Source organism: Lingula anatina, chromosome 4, assembly GCF_051362555.1.
Source record: "Lingula anatina isolate TDL-2025a chromosome 4, LinAna3.0, whole genome shotgun sequence".
Classification (NCBI taxonomy): Eukaryota; Metazoa; Brachiopoda; class Lingulata; order Lingulida; family Lingulidae; genus Lingula; species Lingula anatina.
The window spans coordinates 21,488,016-21,506,558 of NC_141770.1; the positions used below are offsets into that span (position 1 = coordinate 21,488,016).

An 18,543-nucleotide genomic window follows, 5' to 3' on the forward strand; every position below is an offset into this window, starting at 1 on the left:
AATTTTACTTTTACAATATATGGTGTTTTACAGATTCAATCCTATTTTTATATTCTTCCGGAAACGGTAAAATGGGAAGCGTGGTGAAACACCTTGTCGTGGATTCTGGTGCATTTATCAGAAATGCGCCCATTAAAGTGAGTAAAAAGTGATAAGTGCTTGTTCGGAAATCAGTCACGTGCTGTTCTACATGTGTTAATCTTTTATCATGTTCATTGATTTGGTCGACATACTGAAATTTACTAAATACCAAGCAGTGCACTGCCCACATGTGTATCACATTTTTAATTTTTATTTGACTTGTGTCTGTGCTGTAAGTGGCATGGCGCCGTGCCATTGTCACTAGTACTCTGCCCATTCATGTACCAGGGCACATACTTAATATAGTCATAAATCATGATGCTAGGGGCACCTTTCAGTACAGCAGATAAAAGTTAGTTTAGTGGTGTGTTCGCTTTGGGTGATCAGGACACCCCCTCCCTCCCACACACCCGACACACACAAACACACACACACACACACTCCTTGTTCAGTCTTAAGATGAAACCCTTGAATTGAGTGAGAGATGTAGTTTTATATGTTATGGGTAGTTCATGGTAGAAGACTGGTATTTAGACTTAAGTTAACTGATAAACGTTAAGCTATATTCAATGAGATACCAAGTCTGCTTTCCCAGAGATTTAGATTGATCTAGAGATTAAGATTTAGATCAACCTAACTCCCTGGGGGTTCACGCTAAGTTGCAGTCAGCCGAGCGGCACCATAGTTAATTACCCCCTTACAGCTTTTAGTAGGCGTGACAGACGCTTAAGCCGGCCAAGCTGACAGTAATCTAGTGGGACTCCCCACAGGGATAGATCGATCTAAAAGTCTATGGAAATGGGGTGTTAGTTTTGAGCTATTCCCCCCAAAAAAAACGCTGATGGGCTCCATTAAGCACATTTTGACAAAATATAGCTTTTCCATGTTAAGAACTTAACCACTACATCATAGTGAGTTACAACACTGTAAGTTTATGAAACCAGATATGAGATTCAGAATTATTTTTCTTTTGTTTTCCAGGACATTGGGGAGACTGTGTACACTATTGAGGAGGTGGTAAATGAGATAAGGGACAAGGCAACCAAGCAGAGGCTGCAGGTTCTACCCTATGATCTCAAGTTTAGGAGTCCATCAACTGAGGCTATTAAATTTGGTAATTTTTTTTACTTAGGTTTACAGACTTCAGCATATTTAATATGTATATATTGATTTACTTAAGTATCTATGGCTAACTATGGGTGCATTCCCAGATATTTAGATTGATCCAGAGATTTAGATTTAGATCAACCTAACTCCCTGGGGGTTCACGCTAAATTGCAGTCAGCCAAGTGCGCACCATAGTTAATTACCCCCTTACAGCTTTTAGTAGGCGGGATAGACGCTTAAGCTGGCTAAGCTGACAGAAATCTAGTGAGACTCCCCACAGGGATAGATTGATCTAAAATCTATGGGAATGGGGTCTATGATTATAAATTTTGAAATGTAACTATAATGAATGTTGCAGGATAAATGGGTCAAAGTTTTTCAGTTTCAAATATTTTCCCTGAAAAAACTCGTTTTTTTTTTTTTTTTTTTGTTAAAACTTGCTTTGGAAAAAAAAAGTATTGTCAGATGGGTTTTCTCTCAAGTTGAAGAATATATTGTATTGTATAAATTATAACTCTATTCATTTGTTTTCAGTGACAGAGTTTTCAAAAAGAACAGGGGACTATGCCAGTCTCTCGGCTGTAGATCTGCAAGTCTTGGCACTTGCTTATCAACTGGAAAAAGAAAAAGTTGGGACGGATCATATCAGACTTCAGCCTCCCAAGAAGGTAGGACTCTAAGAATCTATTGCCTTAAAGCAGAAACAGTGACCACAAGTGTTCTAACTTGCAAAATTATACTATGCTGCCATGAAAACTTTTTGACATTTTGTGTGTTGCCAATATGAATATTACAGACTGAACAAAGCACTTGCCAGGTTGCCAGTGCTAGAGCTTCTCTGTTCTGATACTTCATTTCACAAACCCAAACTGTCAAGTATGCCCTGCAAAGAATTTCATCGATCAGCTGTGTCATGTTTTATCCTGGTCAGTCTTTTAAGTCTTGGTCATTTCAGGAGCAATGGACAGCTACAAAGGGTCATCTGGAGAAGCCAACTGCCATAGCGGGTTTTTACCTTGGGTCAGGAAAGGTCTGTATTCAGGAAATGTTAGGGCAAGTCCTCGGACCCAGTGTTTTAAAGATGTCCACATCATCATCATCATCAGTGCTCTTCGTCCCGTGTGGTTAGGGACAACTTTAAAATATTTAACCACACATACTGGATATTAAAACTTCATCACTTCATTATGTTTAAGTTAGCCCATTTCAGACATATCTTGGAAATTTCATCACAGTCCCCCTATAATGTTTTGCACAATGTTGCTAACAGACAGACAAACTAAGAAACAAACAAACAAACAAAAAAAAACCTACTTGGGCAGAAGTAGTTTACTTTTAACAATTGTTAATTGATTTTGTGCAGGCGTCATCTGTGCCAATTTGATGTGAAAGGACAAGAATGCAAAAAAAAAAAAATTAATAAAAAAAAGGCCTCATGGTTATTCCTGTTATATGTGCAGTAATGGTTATACATTATCACACAGATCTCGATTCAGAATTTTGATACGTGTGATACGTGATAACTATCAAGTTACAAAAAGTCTCAGTGTTTTGTTCAAATATGAAATATTTCATATGATATGCAGATTTACTATTCTCTATATTTAAGACAACAAAAAGCAGGACAACATCAGAAAGTTCTGCATCCAGTGAAGCTGCCAGACAGGTTACCCAGATGAACTTGGATGAACCTGAACATGCAGAGGCAGCAGACAATAGCAATAATTCTTTGGAAACAGAAGAAACCACAATGAACTCTAACACAAATTCAGACCTTTTTGTTCAGACAGAACAGAACAGTTCACACTCATTGGAGAACATGATATCAGATAAAAAGTCACATGATGCAGACCAAAGGACTCCATTGGCTGACAAGTCTGATGATAAGTCACATGATTCAAAGCAAGTTGTTTCATTGGCTGATGGAGATACATTAACTGATGATGTCTTGGAATATGAGGATGAGGAGGATGCAGAAGATGAAGATGATGATGATGATGATGGAGGTTGGATAACACCTTCTAATATTCATCAAATTCGCCAGCAGATGGGGGATCACAATACACAGAGAGCAGATGTTGAAGTTGGATGTATTACCACAGATTTTGCAATGCAGGTGAAACTGACAGAATTTTTGTTCTCTCTAAAAGTATAAAATTACCCTGTGCTTAATTGTGAACAACTTGTAGTGAATGTTCAGGTTGTCATTAGAGATTGCCTATAGCTACAATAGGGCATATGTATTTCTTGGATCTTCTTAAAACATCTTAAAGTGTTCAAATAAATTCTTGTAAGTTTTTCTTATTTTGTATGTTTGAATTTTGTGTTTTCCATTACAAAATGTCATTTCTTTATTTCTGGTCTTTTCTTTGTTTCAGAATGTACTAATTCAGATGGGACTGAATGTGGTCTCCGTGGATGGAATGCTTATTAAACAAGCTAAGAGTTATGTACTAAGGTGCTTTGCTTGCTTCAAGTAAGTTTAAAACTCTTAGACTTTTAAAGCAATTTACTGATGTTTTTATACAATCAACATCTTTAGAAGATTTAGAAGAACACACGTTTAATTTGACTGTATTACAATTGATTTAAAGGGGAGATTGAAACGAAATTGGAATGGTAAATTTCCAAATTACCTTATTTTGATGATGAACATTTTTTGCTGAAATGAAATATTCCTAAAAGTTTGGAACAGTCTGCCTCTACACAGATTGATGATATGATTACATTTAAATTGCTTGTAAAGACACGTCTTCAAAAGTTTTTATGCGCAGAATTTATTTCCATTTAAGTTTCAGTAAGGCAGCCAATATGAACTTCAGGTAAAGTGCACTGAGGCGTACACAAATTGGAAAAAACAATCAATATCATTTTAAGGGTTGTTGTTTTGATTACTTTTTCTACAATGTAATAGTAAGTCCACTTCAATTGCAGAATCACCACCAACATGATGAAGGCGTTTTGTCCCAACTGTGGCAACCAGACCCTCCAGAAGATAGCCATGACGGTGGGTGATGACGGCTCAGTGCATTACCACCTCTCAAGGAGGAAACCTGTTACAGCGCGGGGGTTGAAGGTAACCTACTCAGCACTCTCTTATCTATATATTTTTCTATTACTCCTATGAAACCAGTGTCATGTTGCTTGTCTTCTTTTTTGTTAAGTGAAAGACAGTATGTACAAAATAATAAGTTCACTGGGTTCTCTGTTTTCACAGAACTTTATTCTAGAGTGACTAGAGATGAAAGTCTTAGGATTGATCCAAAAGTATGGATACTTTGGTATTGTACTAGTAGTTATGTAGTATATATTTCTTTCTCAAATTGTACTAAGACTGATTGGACTCTGTTGTTATATTTATTATTCCAGTACTCCCTTCCCACACCAAAGGGTGGTAAGCATGCTGTGAACCCCATCCTGTGTCCGGACCAGCCTGTCCCTCACAACAGAGTGGGCAAGATAGCCAGTAAGGGGAAACTTAATGTATTTGACCCAGATTTCATAGCAAGCTCCTCCCCTTTCTCACAGAATGACATCCACAGCAGGGCAGCTCAGCTCGGTCTCCGTGGCAACAAAGGGGACCCTTGGAGTAATAGGAGAAACCCCAATGAGGGGAAGAGGAAACGAGGCAGAAGGAAATAGTGTTGTTACACTCGGGTTTGAGCCCTTTACAGAATGTTACAATTAACAAGAAAAATAATTAAAATACAGCACCTGGTTGTCTTCTTTTTTTTACAATATGAAGGAAGTGCGAGTAACTTCATGCAATATAATTTTAAATGACACGCGGAGAAATTTTGTTTAACATTTGTTTAACTGTTTACTTGTTAGCAAGGTGAGCACTGTAAGCATGACATACTATGTTAAAACTTGAACTTACCAGGTTATGTCACTTAACATCCAACTTTCACAATTGATATTTGAATCAAAGGATTCCATGTTCATGTGTAATTTATATGCTTGCCACTATAAATTTTCTAAATATTGGCTGTCAGAGAAGTAAGCAATGTGCTTATCTTGCATTTATTTATTATTAACATACAAATGGTCTCACAAGTCAGTTCTGTTTGTATAGGAGCATACAAAGTGTAGGGGAATCTGTCATGTTTTGTAAGGGTTTACAAATAAAAATAAAACAGACAAATGCATTAAACTTTGACATTTTTATTATTTTTATTTCATTTTGTTTTACATACTCATACATGAACTATAGGTTGCATAAAATACTTTTTGTGTACGATGGCTGCTTGACTCCATAGAAATATACTCTGTTTTACACTTAGTTACAAGGTTATATGAAAGTTGAAATTCCTATGCAAAATCCCTTTGACTTGACCTGTACATATGTATATAGCATAAGTTTATTATCAACTCAACAAAAAACAAAATAAACACTTCGTATGTTGCTATGGAAGAGAATTGATATGTACAAGGCTACAAGAAGTTGATATAGCAAGTCTTGATAAGTCTTAATATGATAATAACATTCAGACTCTTCGTTTGCAAAAATCTTAACTATCCTTTGTGAAATAAAACATTTTCCACATGCGATACACATAGTGTTCAAAATTTTCAATCCTTTCAATGTTTAAAACTACCCTTTATTTTAAAAAAGTAGCACAATATTTGACACGGTATGTATACATACATATACTCTTTATCATACAACTTGAACATTATGTACAAATGTTTTTGTTTAAAAATAATATAAATACCCTGTTATTTGCTGCTGGGTTAAAATAAATGAGTTCATACCACACAATGCAGAGTGGGCTAAAAAGATCACTTTCCATTCAAAATTAATATGCACCAGGCAGATGCCATAAAATGTACCAAATGTTTCACTCATACTGAGATGGTAAGGAAAATAAAACTGATGTCCCTCCTATCCAACCTTTCTTCTTTAAGCTATTTAATTTTGAAACTTCAGTTTTGATGTCAACATCTTTGGGTATTGTGTCAACCCTACATGTAAGTATGCACCATCACTTAGCATACATGGCAACAAATGAACTTTCTGCACATTTAGAAAAATTCCTTATTTCAATACTTGCAGGATAAAAATTGTACACCCATCTAGTATTACTAGGATACACGTCATATGTGGGATCTACAGTGCAACCTGGCCTAACTCACATTTCACTTGCCCTACATAGTTACACATAATTTTATGCAAATGTGGAAATAAAATGAAGTGCTGACCCTATATCCCCCCCCCCCCCCCCCCCCCCCCCCCATTCCAAAGTGGAGTCGAGCTGAAAAGCTACAAGCTGAGAGAAGAACAATTGTGTTCAGTGTAACAGACTGAAATGTTATTGTGTAAGACATGACAAAATATCATTGAGGCATGTTTGATGTGAGGGTTAATGTGCTTGTCTCGTAAAATGCTAAAAAAGCCCTGCAAATAACAAATTTAGACAAAAAAAAAGAAGAGATTTAAGGCCCAGAATTGTAGGATTCGATACCTTGTGCAGACTTCTACAAAATAAATGTGTCCTAAATTAATTTTAAACAGACTTTGTAGCAGCCAACAAAGTTCTCAGTTTTCTTTATGGCATGGAGAAATATACATTTGATAATATACCCAAGTCATAAAAATATACAAACATATAACCTAGACAATTATCTGTAAATGACAACATAAACATTTTAAGTTTTTCGTTACAGATCTTCAATACGACCTCTTCATATTTTTTGTAGAAACCAATAAATAACAAAAATAATGTACATAATAATTCAAAGCATCTGATTGACTTATACAGCAAACTATATTTTTACTACAAATAACTTAAAAACTTCTCAATGTCACCTGCAGAACAGACCCAAGTAAGAAGTTAGAACATAACAAATAAAACATTTTTATCATCTTTGATGATAAGTTTTGAAAATACTATTCTCTTCTCTGCCAAAGTCTAAAATAACCTTTGATTTTACATAGCAAATGGGTCTACCTCAACATATTTATGTGCACCATAGCGATCAAAACAGATATGATGAGGAAATCATTTTACATGTAATCTTCTAACCCTGGACTGCTAGTTCTACAAGAATAAATGTGGTTTCTAATCACGCATGCTGAGATCATCTCCCACTTTTACTGAGATCATTTACTTCATTTGAAAACCACTTCAGTAACTGATACACTACAGGATTCAAATTGCAGACCATGCTCTATGGCATATTAAAGCTTTACTTTCTGCTGCACATAGTAAATATCTAAAACAGCAGTAAAAATTTGAAATGACTGATTTAAAAAAACCCATAACAGTGGATGCAGCCAGTTTTTCAGACTTCTGTTGAACAGTCATGGATTAAAAAAAATTCAAATCTGTTCATTTTCTTGTGAAAAAACCCGTAAGCATCAACACACTTAACTGAAATTTGTCCAAAAATAAAATAATACTATAAAAGCAAATTCCATTCATCGTAATCATAAATATATCTACTAAATGAATGAATAAATAAACAAAACAAACACTTAAGGCATTTGCACAAGTATTTGACCGATTCACAACAGGGCAGTCCTTAAAAGGGTCCCCATAAGCACCTAATTCAGACTATGGTAATCTGTCACAAATTAAAAACAAGACATCTCTTCAAATATTTTGTGCTTTTCTAGATTTTTTTCATCAGTTCCTAATTAAGTGTGTTCTATTACGAATTGCTATTCGAAACCTCAAATGTTATTTACAGGAATATCAAACAAAATCAAACTTTATACTATGAAATATAGATAAATATTTAGTTGTAACTTACTGTAATTACCGTAGAGCTGTTTTTATTAAAATTATAGTATTCTGCATCATATTAAATGCATTCAAAAGAATATCCAAGACAGAAACTCATAACTTAACAAAAAAAAAAAAAAAAAAAAAAATCCTGCACAAAATTTTGATATTCTGAATATGCAGTGATAAACATCTAGGATGCAACAAAGGGCACTCATTGGCAGCAAATCACAGATGCGAAAGATGGCAATTCTTGTCACAAAGCACCATCTTAACCCTGACCTCACAACAACCAAATGCAATACAATATAATCTCATTTTTAGGGAAAAAATCTTCAGCTTACATATATTCTATTTCATTTATCAAACAAGTCTGCATATTTTAGGAATTTGTGGTCTGTGTAGTTGCAGTAGGTGAGACAGCATACAATACAATACAACCTACACAATGCGGTAGTTCCGCCAATGAACTGGAGGGGACACGTTTTATGCCTTTGGTGTGACAGCACAAAAATGACCTGCTGGAATCAGCAAACTTAAGTGGCAAACTTCAGGTGGGCATAAACAAGCAGCTGTGTATGTTTCTGAAGCTAGTTGCTTCTTAAGAAACTAATGAGGTACTGTTTTTCAAGGCAACTTAGAATTAAAAATTCTACTGCAAAGTGTATAGTGCCTGGGTAGTTACACATCCCCCAGATTAGGATAACACTATCACAGAAAGCAATTATCAAATAGAAGATTCCAGTTGTCCGGTACAGAGCCTTTCCTACCTGGCTATCTATCACAGGGATTTTCATTCATCACTGACTAAGCTTTTACACAATAAGTTACCAGGCCAGATATAATCGCAAAAAAATAAGTAGTGGTTTTGCGGAAAAAAAGATAAACAAACTTGCATGCACAAATGGCAAGGGATTATTGAGGCAGTTGTATACATTTTCCAATTTAATAGCATCATAACAAAGCTCTATCCAGAATAAATAATAAGTAAATAATCATCTGGTTTCTAAAGTGACAACATGCAAGACACTTCTTGCAAAAAAAGAAAAGATTTTAAAAAAATTATACTAATAGTTCCCCAGTCTGCTACACAGTTCACCGTCAACTTACATTTTGCCATTACATGTCTGATTATCATCCAATCTAATACAAAAGATAACTTAATCTCAATAAATACACCAGTCAATTCCGTTCATTGGCACATAAAACCTGCTCCTTCTACATTTTAAAATGTTGAAGAATAAAGCATAGCCTAAGTTCTACTCTATTCTTGAGCTGAGTTTTAACATTTAAAAAAAATCAACATGCACAATCCTTACCAGGCTTGACAGTGGCAAACCAGGAGGTCACAACCCCCGTCTCTACCCCTCTCCCATTATGGCACCTTACACAAAAAGATGTCCCCCCAAGATATGTTGGTACATATTTGACTTGTACTGGACAGTGCAGCACACAGCCTTAAATCAGTCCTGACTTACCTCTGTTTCTAACACATTTCCACTTATATTGCCACTATATGATAATATGGATTTTGCATCAGTTTCAAACTTATCTCATGCTGCACCCTACACTATTCTATCTGAAACAAAGAGTTCTAAAGCACACTCAAAATTCATTTGATAATGTACGATGCCACCAGGTTCCAATCTGTGTAAAGCCTATGGGATACTGTACAAAATGTATTTATAAAATTTCAGATTCTACACTGGTCTCAGCTGTACATGCTACATGAAAGCTATATATATATATATATATATATATATATATATATATATATATATATATATATATATATATATATATACTAAAGATGTGTCAGAAATCATATGGCGAGATACAACTTAGATCGAACATTTTAATTTAATAATAATATGTTTTTTGACTAGTGTTTAAACTGTACACTTGATATGACTAAAGAATGGCAGATTGTGTGATCTTATTACTAGTAAAGGCTGTGACTTTGATAATGCATAATATTCACAAGATTTCAACCCATCCAATACCTAACATGTGTGCTATTGGCCCTTACACATATACAGAACATTTGAGTGCAATCGATGCATTGCTGGGGAAATGTTTTTGCTCCACTTTTCAGCATGTGTTGAAATACTGCAATCTAATATTCTAGAGTTCATCCGAACCTTACTTTACTACTGCATTTCTAGTTATTATACTATTATTTAATACCCATTAAGTTGATACTTGTTAATGAAACGATCATGACTTTCCTCAGAATGCAAGTTTGGTGGATACCCTGTTGTGTTCAGGTATAAACCATAAAGTGATCAATTTTGATCAAAGCTGTTGTCTTCAGAACTGTTTGCTTCATGACGCTGATTCAACTAAATCTCAATATCAAAGAGCATGTTCTTGTGATCTGAAAAATGAATCTTGCAAAATGTCTCCATGTCCACAAACCAGAACACTCATAAATCAACAATTATTTGATATGCCTCACTGTCCCCCTGTGACTTCCATAATATTTAATGTTACACAGAACACAATGGGATCTTCTGTTGAGCTAAGGCTAAATGTCACAGCTAACACAATATTATCCTACAGCAGAGGACATATCCTGGCTACACCACTCCATTCCAGCTAAATATCACAACTAACACATTATTATCCTTGTATAATAAAAACCCTGACTCCAGCTCCAGCTAGATGTAAGCATGAACACATTATTAGACCAGAATAAGGGATAAATGCTGGTGACACCACTCCAACTCCAGCTTAATGTCACAACTAGCACAATTTTATCCTAAAAAAGGGGAAATCCTGGTGACTCCAGCTAAATGTCATAACTGGTACAATAATATCCTAAAATAGGGGATAAATCCTGGTGATACCATTCCACATATAACTGTGTTATATTGAAAATATAGAAATACAACGTGCAGATGTGAAGAAGAAAAGTGAGCCTCTGTTGCTTGAAATTGTCTACTTTTACTCTGCCCCTTGTCATTCTGATGGCTTATAGTTCAGCTGAAGACCTGAAAGAAATCAAATAAATAATATTAATAATATATTTTTTTGATACTTGTAGAACTTGAATGAGTTTAACATTCAGGATTAGGGTATGGAATGCTTCACTAGTTTTATTGATTAGTTGCCTAGTACGAGGACATAGTAGTACTTTCTGTTAATTGGAACGCAGATGTAAATGGGGAAAAATCTTTTCCCATTAAAAATGTCATGGACTATGTTTTTTTTTTCTTAAAAATCTAATAAAAAGACACAATATTACACCCTCCTTCCTTACAATTTATTTCATAAGGGGATTATTTTTATTAAAAAATTTAGCAGATAATCTGATATATAAAAAAAAAAAAAACTTATGAAACTATTTCACAAAATAAAAGGTGGGAATCTTCCAGTATTTTTCCCCTGGCCTACCTGATCTTGTGATAGAATCCATGGTGACCTCCTTACACTCTGGGGCCTTGTGTCCCTGATGTCCACAATTATAACACATCACAGACTTACTACTTTGCTTATTACTACGATGATGTTGTTGTTGTGGATGATGTTGATGGTGTTGCTGCATGGCACCGAGAGATGGAGCACTACTACTGTGGTTAATGAAAGAATTGTTGCCATGCATGGCTTGTGCTTGTAGCATGGACATGTAATACTGGTACCCCTCTGGGGTGGCAGCCATTCCATTGGGCAGTTGTTGGCCAAAGTGGTGGATCCCAGGGGGGACCACACCATTAGGTGTCTGTGGTATAAACCCAGCAGCAGGCCCATGGGGAAGGTGGCTGTGCACGACTGCATTGTTCAGTGGTGGGATCATAAAGTAGTTATACTGAGCTGGATGCTGCTGTTGATTGTTGTTGTTATTACTGCCACAGTTGCCATGGCAGCCGCATTGTGTACATCCTCCTCCTGAACTGTTAGAAGGTGCAACTGAGCTACGTACGGACTGTTGCGGCGGAAATAAAACTGGAGACTTATTCGACGACGACGATGCTGCTGCTGCTGCTACAGTTTTCACAATTGATGGTGGATAAGAATGAGTAGGTAATAATCCCATCCCAGGGTTATTGTTACTAATACTTCCCCCTCCTACTCCTCCTTCCCCATTGCTGGGAGGTATGGAAGCCATCTTTGGCTGCTGTTGACTAGTCTGTACAATACTGGTGCTGTCAGCAGACACCAGTGGCGGTGGAGGCTGGTAATTGTGTGCTGCTGTTGCATGCAACACAGGAGAACCAGAGTCCCTGCTGCCGTGGTTGTCACCGATGTTGAACACCGCTGTCCGCGGCAACACCCCCTGAAGTGAGGGCACGCTCACTGTGGTGGCACTGATGGTTGTCACTCTGGTGTTCATGGTTGCCATGGTGCTGGCTGCCACGGTGATGACATCTGACGTTGCCGTGGGGTAGTCATGGATGCCAGGAGGAGGTGGGGCAGGAGACTCCACCCTGGGGGCTCCTGGTGGCAAGTGTGCCGGGACAGGTGCAGAAAGGGGTGTCCGTGGTGATATGATCCTACCAGGTATCACTGGCGTCGGCTTCATGATTGGCCGCATGTTGCACATAATAGGCACCCGGGTGTGCATGAGCGGTCCAGATTCCATTTGAAACATGGGGCGTATTCCTCCATTCACAAGCACCTGTTGTGGGTCCACCAAACCCCCACTACCTGCAGGGATAGGAGACTCCACTAGAATACCTCCCCCTCCACCAAATGGTATATTAGACTCCATCACAGGATGCCCAGGTATGTCAGATATCAATCCAGTGCCTGGGCCTGGTTGGTCTATTAAACCAGTTTCTTGTAGATGTGGTTGAATGGCACTGGAACCAAGTGGTATCTGAGACTCAGTCATTCCATTTCCAGGTGTGTGAGACTCCATCAGACCATTTTCTGGAATCTGTGACTCTGTTAACCCACTCTTGGAAATTGGCACAAACCCTGGCCTTTTCTGAGCTGCTCTCTCCTTTCCCTTGCCTGCAAAGGATCAAAATAACAACTTTAAAAGGGGTGCATCTTCTTTTTAATTTTCTTTTGTGGAGTAACTGAAAACTGTTTACCACAGAGCAATACCAGTATTCAAAGTGCCAAAGCGGGACACCAGCAATTCTAATTATCCCTTTAGAATTATCAAAGTAATTATATAAGGTTCTGTAGATAAAAGTGCAACACATAACTATAACAGATTGATTATTCTTCATGTACTAACCTCTACAGAGATCAGAAACAGTTCCTGTCCAAAAATAACATACTAGAAAACTATGCAGGAAGATTTTTAACATCCCATGACAACCGTTGCATTTCAAAGTTACTAGCCCAATTTGTTTGTAATTCATCATTTAGTTGACTCCATTTTTGACCCCACTCACCTCTTTCCCTGTCCTCTCCTTCTATAGACGGGCTAGGAGGAGGACTAGAGTACTCGGAGCAGGAAGGAGAACTGTCCACACTGCTGTTATTGGGAAAGTTTTTTAAACAGCTGCCAACAGGGAGCACCTGCGCCATATTGCCAGACTTGCCAGATGGTGGCGCCACCATGTGGGGACTGTGACATGGCGGTGTGTGGTACGAGGAAGGAGACACAGGAGAGGAAGGAGACGAGGGCGAGTTTGACCGCCATGAGCCTCCTGTATCTATCATGATCATGCCATTAGGGCCTTGGCCTATTGGTCTGAAACAAATGAAAACCTTTTCTTAAAACAACAGTCATCAACTAAATGGAAACAGAATCTCTCCCTCACTTCCTACTTTCCCTACTGATATACTATTCAAAGAATTTTATCATTATCACATATCTAAATATAGCCACTTCAAAATGATTTTTTCAAATTAAAATGCAAAGAAGAAACTTCTTTTCATCTTTTTACTTATTTTTACCAATTTATTATTTTTTTCATTTATTATTTGGAAAAAAAGTTTACTGCCTCCTGCTTACATAATCTTCTGTAACTCTTTCCTGAGTTTGCTGATGGCACCTTTAGCGAGACCCATCTCCTCTAGTTGCTCATCAGTGACTTCTGGGAGCTGAGGATAAGAACAGGAAGGCATTTAGAACATGGCATCATGCTGGTGGGTTCAACTTACAGCAACAACTACTGCTACTACTATGTGATAATAACAAAAATGATAACTAGAACAGCACTAGGTGAGTGCAGACCTCCTCCACGGCAGTTAAGTTCTCATAATTAACTTATAAAATTTTAATTAATGGATCACCACTTAAGTCTTATCGCTTTGAAGTTGAGTTAGGTGGTATACTAACAAACAAACAAACACAAAACCATGGCCTTCTTGGCAGAAGTAATAATTCATTTCTTAAAAGTTGTACCACAAGTGCACCTCACTACTGCTTACCTAAAATCATTAAGACATTTGGTACCCAAGATTTCAATTAAAAGACAGCATTATCATAAAACTTCCATTTTAAATACTTACATCACTTAATGAATACTTGCTCAACTGATCTTTGTACTTGTGCAACCTCACTGATTTGAGCCACGTCACCAATGATGACTCATCCTCGCATGTGGCATCTTCCGGGTGAAGCGTAGACAGCATCCTTTGCTGCTGCTGCTTATTATAGTGCTGCTGCTGGTTCACAATGATATCTGGCTCTGGCATAGAGGGGGGAGACATGAATTGCAATGACAATGACAGTGGTGAAGGCAGTGGCGCCGAGCTAAGTGAGAACGGTGACACAGATCCTGATGTGTATGCAGCCCTGTTAGGAAAAAAAAGTTTGATAGGTTAAGTGATCAAGTCCAGTGATCAAGTCCAGTGAATTTTTTAAGTGTTGAGTATTTCTTATTTATCAGGAAGATGGTGAATTTCTTTTTCAGAGTAGGTTTTTGCTATTTATCATGAAGCATTTCCTAACTCAAATTATATGAGGCAGTTTAAATCAGCTGAAACAACAAGCATTTCTTCGAATCATCAGCCGTGAATATTTGAGGGAACTCATCCTTGGAAAGTCACCACTTTTTTGCTTAATAATACAATGAAAAGTGGAAAAGCAATTTAAGATGAAGAGTCTTACTGATAAGTATACACCATATTATAATCAATCAGAACATATTCAGAGATCCCAGCAGGCAAAACTAAAAGGAACATAATATAAATTCAATATACTAAAGCTATTCCTATCACTGTAATACTCAGCTAAAGCAAAGACCCATACTTACCTCTGATACGAGGTGGGTGTGGTGGTTGTTAAGGATGGTGTTACTGAACGCTCCTTGGCCATGCCAGCTATGCCTCCCATGTGATGCTCTGGAGAAATGCAATAACAATTTCATCGTTTTGTACGCACACTTCCATACATGTATTAGTAAGCTATCACTGTACATGTAGGCATGCAATTTTTAGCTACTAACTTTATTTCTTTACTTCTTTACATGAAAAACCCCTACAAAACCAAACACAGTTCACATTTACCAACATCAGAGCAGTAAGTTTTGCACAAAGACGAAGTTATGTGATACATAATTATAGTTAAATACACTGTCACCCCAGCTATATATGCCTGAAAACCTTGAGCATCAGCAAGAGGTGTTCAAGGTATATATCATGAGATGGTTAAAGTGTATTGTTTGACTTACATATAATGAGAGAAAGCAGTTGCATTTCACAGAAAAAAAAAACTTTATATCTGAACAGCACATACAGTCTCAGTCACATAGTACAGGGATGAGACTGCCATTTAGTGAAAAATTCTGAAAAGGTGGCACGGGGCCAGGCTTTTTTTTTTTTTTTTTTTTTTTATAAGTACAATCTCATTACTGATAGCATTTCTAGGTATATATAAGGCACTCATCTACAGTGTTACTTACCAACTATCCTTCTTCCCCCAACATCCACATGTTTGGAGTTATAAATGGTAGCTGAGCGCACATACTCTGAAGTGGGATGGACTTCCTCTTTATATTCTGCAAGAGTGAACATATATTAAGTCTTAATATTCATCATAAATTTGCCGCATGAATAAAAGCCAAATAGGGCTAACTGACTTGAAAAAGCTGCCAAGCAGAGTTATTTTTAATTGCTCTTTTCCTATGTTACTATTTTTTTAAATCATCAGATTCCAACACAAGTTTACTTCGTAAAATAGCTATGGCTGAAAATGCTATACATATTTCACCAGGCAGTAAAAAGGAATGAGACTGATTGATGTGAAAAAAAAAATGAATAACTTAAGTGAGTCATAGCTCAAGAGACCAATGACTAGTGAATTCCTTATAAGAAGGAAGTGTGAATGACACAGTGAACTGAATCTTTTTATTCAGTGGTCTCAAAGATGCAAAATAGGCTATCTCTAGCATGATTAAAATGGCAAATCACAGAAACAGATGAAGCAGTTTTAAATGAAAATAAGCAATGAGAAAGCGGCAAACAGCAATCGTCTTCACCTGCATCATTACCAAACCCCTGCCGTGAATTTGTGCTTCCCGTTGACGAATGCCGCGAGCGATCTGCACCTGTTCTTTCTGTACGATTTCTGTTAAATGCATTCTCCACCAGTACATGAGAGGCAGGGTTCTGGGGCTCAGGCTTAAAGAAGACCTGTAGGTAATCACTGTGCAGAATATACTCAGGGACTTTGACCAGTTGTCTGAAAGAAAAAAGGTTTATATAATCTTTGTGATCATGTTTTAACCATTAATGCATTCTCTCTCTCTCTCTCTCTCTCTCTCTCTCTCTCACACACACACACACACACACACACACACACACACACACACACACACACACACACACACACACACACACACACACACATATCAAATAGTGATCAAAGCTGGTTTACCTTGCATGACCAACCCCCACGCTTTACTTACTCTGCATATTCCTGTATGTTTGGTAATATTGTCTTCAGCTGCTCTTCCCTGTGATTGCGTTGAAGGTGTCGAATACCTAGAAACATAACATGTACAAATATTGAGTGTGTCTGAAACCATATATTTTTTGGGTGCTTGTATGTGTAAGTAGCTTACTAGTACTTTCATTGTATTTATATAGAGCCAATAAGAGAGAGAAGTATTTCAGAGATATTAATTGAGAGACAGGGAGAGCGAGAGAAAGAGAGAGAGAGAAACCTGGTAAATAAGGGATTTTCCTCTCATGTCTGTGGGCTCCAGCATCGTCTGGAAAGGCTTTCAGCAACTGGAAATAATAAGACTTCAATTAAATTTCATGACTACTTAATCCTTTCTCTTGCAGTTAATGCAGAAAAATTCATTTAGTGCATTAATCAAACAGCAAAATACTTTTGATTTCAAATGAACATTAAAAATCAGAATACAGCTGACAGACTAGATCCTGCTACAGTAGCCAAGTCTAAATATTAACAAATATCACCAGTACATAAATCAATGTCTCACCTTTGTATGGAACTCATATAGCTCCTGGTAAGTTTTATTAACGGCAGTGACCTCACCATTTGACCAGGTGACCTAAAAAGAACATTGACCATCATGTATGAACATGTTCACATAGGAACTAATTCAGACCAGAAATTCAGAGTCTGTAACTTGTCATATTTGACATCTTTATCCAGAAATATCAGAGATCATTCTGGGGATGGTGTTGCCATCTGTTGGTCACACAATGAACTTCAATCACTGTGACTACGAAAGGCTGGCACACACTCAAACCCTCGAGTAACAACCCTAATTCTTAAAACATGAGTTTATATTATATATCTGTGAATCTTTATGAATGGATGCCACAGCAAAGCACCCCCTGTAGTGTTAATTCCAAAACAGAGACATATTAGATTTCATCTGCATTTCACCCAAACATCCGTGTTTGTTTATTATTACACTTTACTGAAATATAGTGGATACTTATTTTTAATCTATTTTGTAGGTTTAAGTCCTTGGTAATTCAGTGAATGTCACAGTCTACACTCATACTGACAATCAGGCAACAACTTCATCTTTCATGACAATTATATAATATGAAATCCATTTCACAGCAATATTTTCCATTTGAAAGATGTACGTTTTCACATTTCAAATTCCATTGCCTATGTTTCTGGTAATGCCTAAAATATTGTCTTTTTAATGTAATGAAAACAGTCACATAAACTATCATGAATTCAATAGCAGAAAAGAAAGTCTGTGTTCATTACAATTACTTATTCTTTTTATAAAAGTGCATGACACAAGAACCCCAGCTGTTATCTATAATGCATAGTAGATAAATGGTATAAAGGGATCAGGGTTACTGGAATAACATATTTACCTGCATGCAAAATTCATGTTCCTTTTCTGTCCGCCTCTGGGAACCTTGCACTTTGATGTCTTGAACATATGCTGGAAAACATAAAAAAAATTGGTCAGCATAGCTGATGACAAAAAGAAAGATCAAGAAAAGAAAAAGCAACAGAGTAATTCAAATAATTGTGTCTTCAGTGCATATGTTACATTGAGGTGAAAAAGAAGAATTACAAAATATCAATTAATCAGTTGAATGCAGCAAAGCCATGTCAAAAGAGCAAGTAATATTATGACCTAGATAGCAGAGTGCGATCATGGATGTCATAGTGCACACACCAGAGCAGATGTGTCAATGATAACTGTGTATAAGGTGTGACAGTGTGTGGAAATTAAATACGGGATATCACACATGACAGCTGTAACAGTGTACA

At 37.0% G+C, this 18,543-nt stretch overlaps 2 protein-coding genes across 2 annotated transcripts in view; one reads left to right on the top strand and one right to left on the bottom strand.

Annotated features, from left to right (window-relative positions):
* Positions 1-5,743, top strand: LOC106151786 (RNA-binding protein NOB1). The gene is made up of 8 exons (XM_013525195.2): positions 1-137; positions 1,063-1,195; positions 1,723-1,856; positions 2,144-2,218; positions 2,798-3,304; positions 3,567-3,664; positions 4,123-4,264; positions 4,558-5,743. The coding sequence occupies exons 1-8, from the start codon at positions 72-74 to the stop codon at positions 4,828-4,830; spliced, it is 1,428 nt and encodes a 475-aa protein (XP_013380649.2). The 5' UTR covers positions 1-71; the 3' UTR covers positions 4,831-5,743.
* LOC106151785 (uncharacterized) overlaps positions 5,337-18,543 on the bottom strand; it is a 24,174-nt gene continuing 10,967 nt past the window's right edge. The window contains exons 3-14 of the mRNA XM_013525194.2: positions 18,138-18,208; positions 17,273-17,344; positions 16,988-17,054; positions 16,730-16,805; positions 16,301-16,503; positions 15,725-15,820; positions 15,077-15,164; positions 14,331-14,616; positions 13,831-13,919; positions 13,265-13,566; positions 11,313-12,872; positions 5,337-10,909 (exon numbers count right to left, since the gene is read on the bottom strand). Coding sequence (XP_013380648.2) covers positions 10,878-10,909; positions 11,313-12,872; positions 13,265-13,566; positions 13,831-13,919; positions 14,331-14,616; positions 15,077-15,164; positions 15,725-15,820; positions 16,301-16,503; positions 16,730-16,805; positions 16,988-17,054; positions 17,273-17,344; positions 18,138-18,208 — 2,942 coding nt within the window. The 3' untranslated portion in view covers positions 5,337-10,877. The remainder of the gene's footprint in view (positions 10,910-11,312; positions 12,873-13,264; positions 13,567-13,830; positions 13,920-14,330; positions 14,617-15,076; positions 15,165-15,724; positions 15,821-16,300; positions 16,504-16,729; positions 16,806-16,987; positions 17,055-17,272; positions 17,345-18,137; positions 18,209-18,543) is intronic.

Bases quoted from the DNA above. Each gene is read 5' to 3' on its own strand.
- LOC106151786 (XM_013525195.2), top strand. From the start codon at position 72: ATGGGAAGCGTGGTGAAACACCTTGTCGTGGATTCTGGTGCATTTATC. The intron at 138-1,062 runs GTGAGTAAAAAG...TTTGTTTTCCAG, and splicing joins TCAGAAATGCGCCCATTAAA to GACATTGGGGAGACTGTGTA. The intron at 1,196-1,722 runs GTAATTTTTTTT...ATTTGTTTTCAG, and splicing joins AACTGAGGCTATTAAATTTG to TGACAGAGTTTTCAAAAAGA.